This window comes from Momordica charantia (assembly GCF_013281855.1).
Source record: "Momordica charantia cultivar OHB3-1 chromosome 8 unlocalized genomic scaffold, Mcharantia_2.0 BLBB01000008.1, whole genome shotgun sequence".
Taxonomy (NCBI): domain Eukaryota; kingdom Viridiplantae; phylum Streptophyta; class Magnoliopsida; order Cucurbitales; family Cucurbitaceae; genus Momordica; species Momordica charantia.
The window spans coordinates 7,293,798-7,306,285 of record NW_028275166.1 but is presented as its reverse complement, the minus strand read 5'-3'; the positions used below and the strand labels follow the sequence as shown (position 1 = coordinate 7,306,285).

The 12,488-nt window shown below is 35.2% G+C and overlaps 1 protein-coding gene across 2 annotated transcripts; it reads left to right on the top strand.

The window, feature by feature from the left end:
* The first annotated feature begins 5,209 nt into the window (after positions 1–5,209).
* On the top strand, positions 5,210–8,873 carry LOC111020957 (Integrase-type DNA-binding superfamily protein). Of its 2 annotated transcripts, XM_022297759.2 has the most exons (9): positions 5,210–5,619; positions 5,747–6,269; positions 6,461–6,543; positions 6,696–6,704; positions 7,084–7,172; positions 7,243–7,316; positions 7,541–7,591; positions 7,827–7,903; positions 8,021–8,873. In XM_022297759.2, the coding sequence occupies exons 1-9, from the start codon at positions 5,442–5,444 to the stop codon at positions 8,608–8,610; spliced, it is 1,674 nt and encodes a 557-aa protein (XP_022153451.2). In that variant the 5' UTR covers positions 5,210–5,441; the 3' UTR covers positions 8,611–8,873. The 2 variants fall into 2 exon arrangements, with proteins under 2 accessions (XP_022153451.2, XP_087983571.1); XM_088127445.1 differs by lacking the exon at positions 6,696–6,704.
* Positions 8,874–12,488: the final 3,615 nt, after the last annotated feature.

Here is a 12,488-nt window from a genome sequence, read left to right as displayed (position 1 = left end):
AGATATTGTTAATTAGCACTGCATGGTTGGTTGAATTGGTAACACGTGACACCTAGATTTGAATTTGTAAATTAATGTGAGACAAAAGAGAAAAAGATGAGGGGGCACTGATTATGTTAACATAAAACCCTAAAATATGGTTTAAGATTAAAATAAGAAACCAAATCCAGAGTCAGTTGGCTTTCACTGTCTTAAATCCTTCCAGCTTTTGGTTAATGTGATATTCCTTTAAAGCTGAAACATTTAATTTGAATCTCAAACCTTACATTTCATCTGTTTGTCTTTTTACATAAATGCACACCACAGCTACATGCATCCAGCTCAATCTATATTATTATTCTTTTTTAATCATATGATATATATATATATATATAGGAATCGAGAATTCTAACTTATTACCTCTTGATTATAAACATGTTTCAATTACCGCTGAGCTATTCTCGTGTTGACTTTTGGAGATATATTAAGGATAGTTTAGTTGGTGTTCTGAAGATATGAAAATTATGGTGGGTTTGGTGGGGTAGCAAATTTATAAATTGAATCTTAATTTAAAAAGAAAAAAATTTCAAGATTCAAGTAGTTTATTTATCAACTACAGTTGAATCTAAAATATTATAATAATTTATAATATATTATATTGTAGTTTTCATTTTCAAAATGAAATCAGATTACAATATTAAATATTATACTTATCAAGATGTTTACCTTTTTCTATATAGTTTGTTATTTCAAAAACTTTAAATTTAAAATTATTTTCAAAAACAAATATTGCATGTTCAATCTAACAACAATAAAACAGAATCTAGATATACTACCCATAAAAAGTTACAAATTTTAGATATTATTTAAGTGACATATACAAATCACAATATTTACTTGTTATTTTTTGCAAGAGAGAGAGAGAACGTGAAGATGGGTGAGAGAGGCAGAAAGAAGAAAAAGAAGATCAATGTCTTCCTTCCATCATAAATGTGAGCTGAGGTGACAGCTAATTTAATGGAAGCATGAGGGTAATGGTTAAGTGAAGTGTCAATTATTTTTCCCATTCCAACAAAATCTCAATCGACTAATTAAGGAAGAATTTTCTTTTTACTTTATTTGTTTGAAATAACTGACCCACAATAATTAAATTTAAAAAAATACATCCTTTTTTTAGCTTTGGGTAGTTTGGTAAATGACTAGCCATATTTGGTGTGATTAAATTTGTAAAACTTGGAATTTGGTGACTCTGATTCATACTCTATGATTTGCTTTCCCATTCCCATCACACTAATAAATGAATTCCAAAAATACAACTTAGACTTATATACTCCATAATTCATATAAACAAAACATTTCTACTAAATATAGACTTACACCCATTTATATAAATCTAGCAACCGGTCTAGTTCATAAAATGGACTTTGAAGTTATTCTAAAATGATGGCTTTGCCTGGTAGTTTTTAATATGTTTAGATTGATGGGGACAACAGTAGCCAACAAGAAAAGATTAAGAAATCAAGAGAAAATACAAAAATTTGCATGAAAAACTAATCCTGACCCGTCTGCAAGTAAAAAGTATATCAATCACACAAAATTTTCTCACCGACCTCAATTACAAAAATACTCTCTCAAAACTTTATACCGCTAACACGTAACGTAACTAGAGTTAATATATCAACCTTAAAGTAATTTCTAATTGGGATGAATAAAACTTAATGAGTTCATTTGATAGCATCTGAAGCATGTCCTTACCTCTTAAACGTGGGATTTCTGCTCTTATAATAATTTTTCAAAAACATGTAAGATGAGTCTAAGAAGTTTGAATTTATCTAGCTCATAACGTTGGTAATCTCATAATAAACCCACATATAAACCCAGTTTCACGAGCATATCAGTAACTTTTTTCATAAGATGAATGTTCAAATTTTCACGCCAATAGGAGCATAGCTCCACGGTTATGGTATCTTACTCGTGGGGAGGTCACAACAGACAAATTGGGTAGGTTCCACAGGCGTGGGCCCGCCTGGTTGAAGCATGAGGAGTTGGTCCGTTTCCGTAGGTGTAGGCCCATCACAGAAACCTACCTGTTTAAAAGCCCAGTGGGCTTTCTTTGTTCCGACCTGGGCCCTTTTGCCAGCTGCTTGGCTATCTTACCGCACCTTCCACGAAGCTTGGTTTTCACAATATCCATGTAATTAACTTTTTACTCTGTGAAAAATAAAATTAAAAATTAAAAATCACTTTTTACTTTTTAAAATCATATTTGAAATCCTGGCATCGTGGGGACGTAAAATTATTTTTGAAAAATTTACTTTATAAGACGGATGTATTAAAAAGTGATAGGGAACGAAATGGAAAACAAAACTTTAGGTTGGAAAAAAAGAAGACGAATTCAGTCAAACAAATTAAGTTGCAAAATTGAAGTGTTTTATCTAGACTATTTCCGTGTCAATTGTAATTTATAATTAAGGCGTTAAACAACACTGCCACGTGGAGGGCAGAGAGTCATCGGACTACCAAGTTTGTCTTGGATGCTAGTTTCCCCACACAAACGACGTGCAACATTTAGTCAAATTCTAGATGGGAAGATACTAAAAATCTACCTACTCAAATCGTGCGCGCTCGACAAGCCAACCTTCGGTCCGACACACTGACCGTCGATCAAATTCTCTGTCGGATACCCAAGCCTATAAATAGGGAGTCTCAGTTAGGTATGACATTCCAGCTCGGTCTCAATACTAAGGTCGAACTCAAAATTGACTTGAGCGTTGTAGGGTTTATGTTTCCTTATGCAGATCCTTCATTACCAATAGATTTTTCAACTCATTTCAGATGTTCGAGCTCGTCCAATCAGCCTACCTTAATTAGGTCGACCCTGATTGACATTTGTTACACAAATAGCTAAGGTACTTTTTTGGTCCTTATGAATGCTTTAAAAAAACAAACTTCTTATGTGATTTTTTGTAGACAAATTTATATCAATGTGATTGATTGAATTTATTAACTACATCAATAGTTTGAGTTTTAAATTTGCAAAATTTGCAACGACTCAGGTGGAGAGATGAGTAGTATTCACTTTTAACACATTTTCGAGTAAAGAATGTATGATTCAAATCTAGAAATTGGTAAAACAAAACAGTGGGTGATTACTTAGTCCATAGTGTATTTGACATTATTTTAAGAAAATATAAACTTTATAAACAAATCTAAAGGATGATATTAGTTATATATCTTTAGAACAAAATAGCCGTCGAACATTTGACGATATTGATTTCATCAGCGACAATAATAGTTGTGGCTTGTACTCGAAAGTAAAATCCTACATGCAATACATGTGCATTAAATGTGAACTTAATTTAAGTTTTATCCTCTCTATTTTTTCAACTATTTTCAAGTTAAATATGTTTTGGTAACTACAAACCATCCAAATTTCAAAACAGCTACTAATAATAATAATTATTATAATAATTATTATTTATTATTGTTTTTTTGGTTGAAAATAAGCTACTAATTATTTGTAGCTTATATGATGGAACACTTTACATCTCACCTACTTAAAAACTAAAAGGAAAGGGAAAATCGGTATTTTACAATATTATCAGGTTACTATTTTCTATTCAATTTTAATTATCAAGAAATATTCGACGGAACTTTTTTTGGAGAGGGAGAAAAAAATAGTTAAGGCTGTAGGAATGAAATGATAAATTATATAATCAAATGACTAAAGCAATAAGCCAATAATAGCAATTTTGATCCTAACTATATTTCATATCATTTTGTGGTAAAATTGAGAGTGGCACGTTGACCGTTCCCTATAGAACATGTGTGCATGACTTGAGGAGCTCAACCTATTGAGGTGGGGTGGAAAGACCAGTGTCAAACCAATAAGTGTTTAGTTCAGTGTCGACCTAGACTCTTCACTGACATTTCGACAGAAGAGGGCGATTCTACTGTCAGGATATCTTATTATCCACATAATATACTCTAGCTGACACTCTGACCGTCAAGTCTCACTTCCCTAAGTCTTCCTCTTGTCAAAGTGGCATAGTCAAATCCTTCTTAATGATAGACAGATTATTCTTGCAATCAAGTCAGACTTGACATATTCATTACTTTCTCCTAAGTTTTAACTTAGGCATCAGAGTGTTGGGAAAAAAATATAGATCAATCGATTATTCTATAAGTTTTGCAAACAAGACCTATTTGATTACAGTGACTATCTTGCTTCTAAGTATCATAAATTTAAAAATACTGTAACAAAAGAGCTATACAGTAGTGTGTTGAAATTCATTTTCCTCGTAGAACATGGGTTTCCTGTTTTGGCTCAACTATTCAAACTTTTATCAATATTCATGAGGTTTCATCTCAAAACCAATTGACAATGAGAAGAGTAGCCCATCTTTAACAACATTGTAGAACATTTGGATGAACTCAACACCGATGCGAACTTCTCTTGCAAGTACACGGGAGACAAATAGCTGATGCGACACCGTCCAGATCAACACATGTTATAGTTATGATATAGGAAAATTTTATTCGATCTTCAACCATTAGCTGTAACATGTAAGGTTAACCAGTAAACAAACTTAATCATAAATCAACTGATTAAGATATATATCATCTACCAATTAAAAGTCGAAAGTTAGAATGGTGTATATAAACTAAAAAAACATGTAAGACTCATTCCATAAAAAGTAAATATATTTAGTTCTACCTTAGGAAAATAAAGTGTATCTAATTTATTTGTTTTATTAATATACTTTCGGAGAGTTGAATGAACCCTTTATTAATATACTTTCACTAATATCCTCATAGACCATACATATATACATATACACACAAAAGATATATATATCTTCGAATTAATGTCTTAATTTTAAAATGCGTACAAGTTATCAATTTGTAAACAGTAATGTTAATTTAAAGTTGAATACATGCTAATAAGTTGTTATATTTTCTGAAAATCTTTTACCAGCCATGGGCATCTTTTCTAAGGTTGGTCAGACCAAATTCACTTGTTGTGTTGGTCAGACCAAATTAACTTTTAAATTCTAGTGTTAACCAAAGTAATTGCACTGCAACAGTTATTAAGTTGAATGAAAAGTTTCAAAGAAATAAGAAGAAAAAAAAAAGAGAAGCAAAAATTAAATGGGGGGGGGGGGGCACGAATTCCAAGGCTTCTGCCTTTCATTACAAAAACAGAGAACAGAACTCAGAAATCAGAATATAAAGACGAGGAAAGAGGTTTGGATTTTTATACTTTTTCTTCGCCTTCTCTCTCTCTCTATCCCTCCATCTCTATCTCTACCTCATAACTTTTCTTTTTTCTTTTTTGGAAAGGAAATTCCATTTAATTTTCGTCATCCCAGTTTGTATAAAAACAGAGTAAATTCAACACCATGTGGAGCTCCCCCCACCTCCACCATTACCACCCTCTCTGAACACAGCGAAACAGAATAATGAGCAATTGGTTGGGTTTTTCTCTGACTCCCCACTTGAGAGTCCATCAGGCTTCTGCTTCTGCCTCTGCCGCCGCGGCCGCGGCCGCCGACGAACTGCACAACAACCACAGCCCCTTCCCGCCGCTCATGCCGCTCCGCTCCGACGGATCTCTTTGTATCGACGCCGCCGCCCACGGTATTCTTGTTATTTCCATCCTCAATCCAACCAACAAAAACAGAGCACACAACATCGATAATTAAACAAATTACCCTCGTCTTTAATTTCCTGCACCTTTTTTTCTCTTTCTTTTTTGGGTTTATAGATTGGAGGTCGTACGAGAATGGGGAAGAGGAAAGTCCAAAACTTGAGGACTTTTTGGGCAATTGCTATTCAAACTCGCCGCCCAACGATCAGGGCAGAGGCGGCGGCTATTGCACCCAGAATCCAGAACAGCAGCAGCAGACGCATAATAATAATAATACCTTTATTCAGCCGAATAATAATAATAATAATAATAATAATAATAGTAATAGTAATTATAATTACGATTGCCAGGCGGATCATCAAACTCTAATTCCTAACAATAATAACGCAATTTACAAGTCGTGGTTGGGGCCGACGCCGAGCGCGGAAAATGAGTGCGGGTTTCAGTCGCTGTCTCTCGGCATGAGCCCCACCTCCATAAACGACATCGCTTCACTGCCCTCGCCGCCGCCATTGGCGGCCGATTCCCGGAAACGCCCCGTGGCGGTGGCGGTAGCCAAGCCTCTGCTCAAAGAACCAGTTCCTAGAAAGTCCATCGACACCTTCGGACAGAGGACCTCTCAGTATCGCGGTGTCACAAGGTACGCTGCTCTTCTTAAATTTACCTTTTTTCAATCTTATAAATTTTACTCGATTCATTAGCTTAAATTTTTGAGTCAGAATAATAATCTCCTGCTGTGTGGTCCTGTTTTGCTCTCCAAATTTACCCAATATCTTTAAAAAAAAAAAAAGAATCAATTTTTTATTTTTTATTTCTTTTTTATGGGTGTAGGCATAGATGGACAGGGAGATATGAAGCACATTTATGGGACAACAGCTGTAGAAAAGAGGGCCAAACAAGGAAGGGAAGGCAAGGTAAGAAAAAACTTGAACAGATGAGATCAGATTTCGATTATTTAGGACAAATTAAAGGAACAGTTTGTTGATGTTTTTGTTTTTGTTTTTGTTTTTGTGCAAAAATTGTTGGTGGGGTGGTCTGGTTTCGTGGCATCAATTCAAATGTGCAGTTTATCTTGGTAGGTGAAGACTCAAGTATTTAGCTTCCTTTTAATTCCACCATTTTTCTTTATTATTATTATTTAGTCTTTGTTTCTTTCTTTTATGGACCTACGTCTTCCCCTTTTTAATAATTATGTTGTTATTTAATCCACACATATCATTAAAGATGGTACATCTCATATTATTATCTATGGATTATTTATTATTTATTATTTATTATCTATAAAAGACATATCAATTATTTCATTTTTTAATAATTATGTTTCTTATTATTAATTAATTGATATAATCTTGTTTTGAGCAAGGATTATGAAACGTCTTTCAAAATTTTGTTCTATTTTAGATGGAGAATTCGATTCACTATGTATATGTTATGTGTCGTGTTTTATTAATCAGGTGGTTATGATAAGGAAGAAAAAGCAGCACGAGCCTATGATTTAGCTGCACTCAAATATTGGGGTCCAACAACTCATATTAATTTCCCGGTAAGTTATTTTTTGTTGGTTGATTTCACAACAATGAATAAATGATGTTGTTATTTATTCATGATTTCAGCTGAGCAGTTACGAAAATGAGCTAGAAGAGATGAAGAACATGACCCGACAGGAGTTTGTAGCCAACTTGAGAAGGTAATATTGGAACTCTTTTGTTCTTGTCGAATAACATTGTTTAATTTGGTCGTTGCTCGGTGGCGATAACAATCGCACGAAAGTAAACAGCGATGTAAAAATCGAGCTTGCTTTCGGGGCATTGTTGAGGCATCTTGTTGGATTCCAATGCTATTGATGAACACTATATATTATTCCCTTGTGTGTTTTTATATTATTGATAATGGTCCTTTTTTTGTAAACAGGAAAAGCAGTGGATTCTCAAGAGGAGCTTCAATGTACAGAGGAGTAACAAGGTATGGCTCAAGCCCAAAAGGCAACTTTAATAATGGAGTTTCTCTTGTTTTTTAATGCACGTCGCCCCACCTGCAGTCTTTTTCAATTATCATTGGCAACACATTAAAGATAAAACCATACATATATTTAACTTTAAAAAAGGAAAAAAATCTTTTATTTTGCTTTTGTTGTTGTACATAATTAATTGATTAATGCTTCAAACAAAGTAAAAATGTCTTCTTTTTTCTTGGTCAGACATCATCAACATGGAAGGTGGCAAGCTAGAATTGGAAGGGTTGCGGGAAATAAAGATTTGTACCTTGGCACATTTAGTAAGTAACGATAAGTGAATTAATTAGTTGGTTTAGCTTGAGATTATATATGTTAATTGTTAAAGATTGGATTTTGGGTACTAATAAAATGATGGAGTTTTGTTTATGCTTCTTAAGGCACACAAGAGGAGGCAGCGGAGGCCTATGACATAGCGGCAATCAAGTTCAGGGGGACGAGTGCAGTGACGAATTTCGACATTGGTAGGTATGATGTGAAGAGGATTTGCTCGAGCTCGACTCTGATTGCTGGTGGCCTTGCGAAGCGTTCACCGTTAAAGGATGGTACTCTCTCGACGACGGAGGACTATACTGCCTGTGCTTCGCCATCGTCCTCGCAGCCTCTCTTGGCCATTGCTGGCGATGGGAGTGCCGAGAGCCACAATGAGTTGGCTGACATGGTTTGGTGTGACAATGCTGCTGCAGATGAGGACAGTCAAGAGAAAGAGAATGCTGCAAAGATGAACAACGACTTGAGTTTGATGGGACCGAGCAACGGGGTGGGCTCATCGAAGTGCTCTCCGGTGCAGAGCAACGAGGAGTTCGGGGTTGGGATCGGGGGAGGTGATCAGTATTCACAAGGCTACTTCTCATTGCAAGGATCAAAATATGAAGATGGGAATAATGGGAGTGATCAGAGTAGGCAGGTGGGAAATAGTGTAACATTGGCTCATCATCATGTTCCAATGTTTGCTTTATGGAACGAATGAGGGAGATTTGGAAATTTTTTTTTTTTTTTTTTTAATGGGGTTTTCTAATTTTTAGGTTAGAAATCTAATGAAGATTAGGTGGTTAGGATTAGTTACGTTGCAAAATCTATCTCAACGGAGTAGAGGATTTATTCGATAGAACTAGCATTAGTTGGCAATAGTTTGAGCTTCGAAAATGTTGGATTTTGAATGTTTTTTGCCCCCAACATTTATGGCAATGCCAGATATAAATTAAGGAAGTGACCTTTTTATCCCATGTAAAATATGTATGGTATGACAAAAGTGAATTTTGTTAAGAAGGATAAACTTAAAATCCCAACCTACCAATGCCTAAGGTAGCACAATTTAACGAGATGTTTTGCATGTAATGTTAACAAAACCATATTTAAATTAAGTTAATTAACTAGACATTTATGTAAGTAGCTTTTATGTATATTAAAAAATACAGCTTTTTTTTTTTTTTTTTTACAATAGATGTGAGGGTAGAAATTGAATGGTCTCCGACTTCTGAGAAGAGAGCAAGATGTCTTGAATGCTGAATATGTTTATGTTGTTAAAATATTGTTATATTTTTTTCTTCAATAAGATTCGAATTTGACTTTTTTTTCAAAGAAAAAAAAACTTGGGGCAATATATAATTGAAGTACAAGTAACAGCGGGTAACTGTGCATTGAATTTATGTTCATTTGGATGGACTATTAACATTTTTAACTTAAAATCTCCCATCCATCATTTACTTATATATCTTTTATGAATGTGTTTAGGTTCATTTTATTCAATAAATGAAAAGGGAGTGATAATGATTGAAAATTTTAATTTAATATAAACGTTCAAAATTAAAATAAAATTTTAGAAAATTTAGCATCACATAACAAGATTTGAAACTTAGTTGTTATGGAAAAAAATAAACTTAAAAGTTAAATTAGTTTAGTTGTTTATTTTTATTTTGGTTCATTTTAATGATATAGTTTAGTTTTTGCCTATTTTAATCATTGAATTTTTAAAACGTCAATCTTCTCATTTTCAAATAGTAATCGTTTTTGTTTCCTTAATTTTTATGTTTATTTATTTTTTCAATCACATCTTTAGCACAAGTACTACACCCAATAAATTTATTGAAGTGTAGTCATAATTTTGTATTGTATATAGAAATCGTGTTAAAATTTTGTAAATTTCATCTTTTTTTAAAAATACATGAAATATTTTAAAAGTATATTATTAATTAAAATAAACAAAAATTTAACCTACATGGATCAAAATAAATTATTTGAACAAAAATAAAATTGAAAATAAGAATATTATAACATATAAAAACTAAAATTAATAGTGTGTCGATTTGGCCCACATAAATTAGTCAAATGGTAAATCACATCTACTCGTTTCGTTGCCGTCGAAACTTCAAAAGTATGTCGGTCTGAAACGATGCAAGGATAATTGTTGGAAAGAAAAAAAGAAATTGTAAATAACCGAAGGAGTGGGTACCCGGTTTGACTCTTGGAGGAGAGAGAGGCAATAGCTTTCATCACTGTTGATAACGAGGTGCCTTAAATTGCGTGCCTCCTCTCTTCTCTCTCCTCTCAGCATATTCCATTTTTAATTCAAAATTTCACCCACGCCCCTCCATGGAGCGTCCGCTCACGCTCCATAAAACCAGAAAACAAAAAATAATAAAAAAATAAACATACATTTAATTTGTTTAATACAATATATACGACTAGAGATTTGACTAAATAATTTATTGGAGGGAGATATAGATATCTTGACTAATTGAATTATATTCTTAAAGGTGTTTAAATTTTATCTTTGCTACTCCACGAATATATGACTTTATATAAATTAAAAGTTAAAAGGTTTTCACTCTTTTATGTACAAATAATATAAATATAATAATTAGTCTAAAAGATAAGTGACAAGATATAGAAATTTTCGAGGAATATGTTTAATGTAGTTTTTATGACTTTTCTTTTCTTACTTGTCATGGTAGAAAATAAGATAATTGTGAAAAAATTATTTCCTTTCTAATCATAGACAGTGATGTCATAAAAACAAGAATTTTCTATTAATTATGGAGTCTCCTCCAATAATTGAGGATGCTGTGATTCGAAGAAAGTACTTTGTTGGGCTGAAATTACTCAGACAAGTTTTATTCACCAAGTTGTTTTTCTGATCCTTTATATGTCTTTTTTTTTCACAATTATGAACCATCTTATCTCCTCTTAATACAGTATTTCTTTTTATTTTAGAAAAAAAAAAATACAGAAACGGGCAGCGACATTTCTGCATCAGTCAATTACCGTTCGACCCTGCAACCATAGGCTTCGTATATGGGATGAGGATGGGGTTTGTGTAATTACAAATGAGGGCTAAATTTTAATTAAAATAGTTGCATGGGCGTTGTAATTTATTATAATTTATTTTGCATGATTTTAGGCTCTGCCTTGTCTCCGTAGACCGTAGGTTTTGCAAGCCCCAAGCAGCACTTGGGTTTTTGGGTTTCCACAATTTTAGGCTTTCTCTCTTCTTTCTCACACATTATGCATCCTATATTGGCCCTTTTCTTTTCTTTTTCTTTTTTCTTAGGAACGACCATTAGAAAAAACTTTAACAAACATTAAATTATTAATTATGTTTATTAATTATGTTAATTTTGAACTTTCCACATCGCCCCCTTTGCCTTGAAGGTTTGAATTTTAAGTTCGTCAGTGGTTTTGACATCGCACCTCGTACCCTTAGGCTTCGAAGGATTGAATTTGAACCAACTGCTGGAATGCGATCGCGTGGGAGTCCGTGTCCCCCATTTAATTTCTTGTCGAACTCGGAAGCATGAAATTAAATCATCACACTTATTCCGATCATAATTCTTTTGGAACAATCTTTACAGATGCATTGAAAATCCTTTTGTCGTTTCAAGGATAATAACGCTTCAGGTGCTCCGCGTTCCACGGGTGCGCGAGGACGTCTCCTTTCAGATTGGCCAATATGTACGTCCCAGGTCGGACTATGCCCTTGATCTCAAACGGGCCCTCCCAGGCCGGGTCAAGGGCACCCACATGCGTTTGGACCCTCCTTAAGACCAGATGTCCGACCTGAAAGGCCCGAGGTCGGACGCGGGCATTGTAATGTCTGGCCATTCTGCCCTGATATTCCGCCAGGCGTAGCTGGACCGTTGCTCTTCTTTCTTCCAACAAGTCGAGGTTGAGGAGCAGCCCATCCTCATTCGTCGTAGGCTCATAATGCTCTACTCTGTCAGATGGCATGCCGATCTCGACCGGGACTACAGCTTCGGAGCCGAAGGCCAGGGAGAACGGGGTCTCACCCGTCGACTCTCGTTGGGTGGTCCGGTACGACCATAGAACCTCTGGTAGCTCCTCGGCCCACCTGCCTTTCTTGGAGTCCAGTCTAAGCTTGATGCCTCGCTTGATGATCTTGTTGACCGCCTCCACCTGCCCATTTGCTTGCGAATGTGCGGGGGACGAGCTGAGATGACTTATGCCAAGTTTGCGGCGAAAGTCTTTGAACTTGGCGTTGTCAAACTGCTTCCCATTGTCTGTCACTATGGCCTGCGGTATACCAAAGCGACATATGATATTCGTCCATACGAAGGACGTGACCCTGGATTCCGTTATGTGGGAGAGCGCCTCGGCCTCGGCCCACTTGGTGAAGTAATCCACATTAACCACAGCGAACTTGGTCTGGCCCTTGCCCAAAGGGAAAGGACCAATGATATCTACCCCCCACTGCGCGAATGGCCATGGGGCCGAGATGGGGGTGAGCAGCTCGGGAGGTTGGTGGATTATGGCTCCGTAGCGTTGGCAATTGTCGCAAGTTCTAACGAACTTCTTGGCGTCCTGGCTGAGGGTCGGCCAATAGTATCCTTG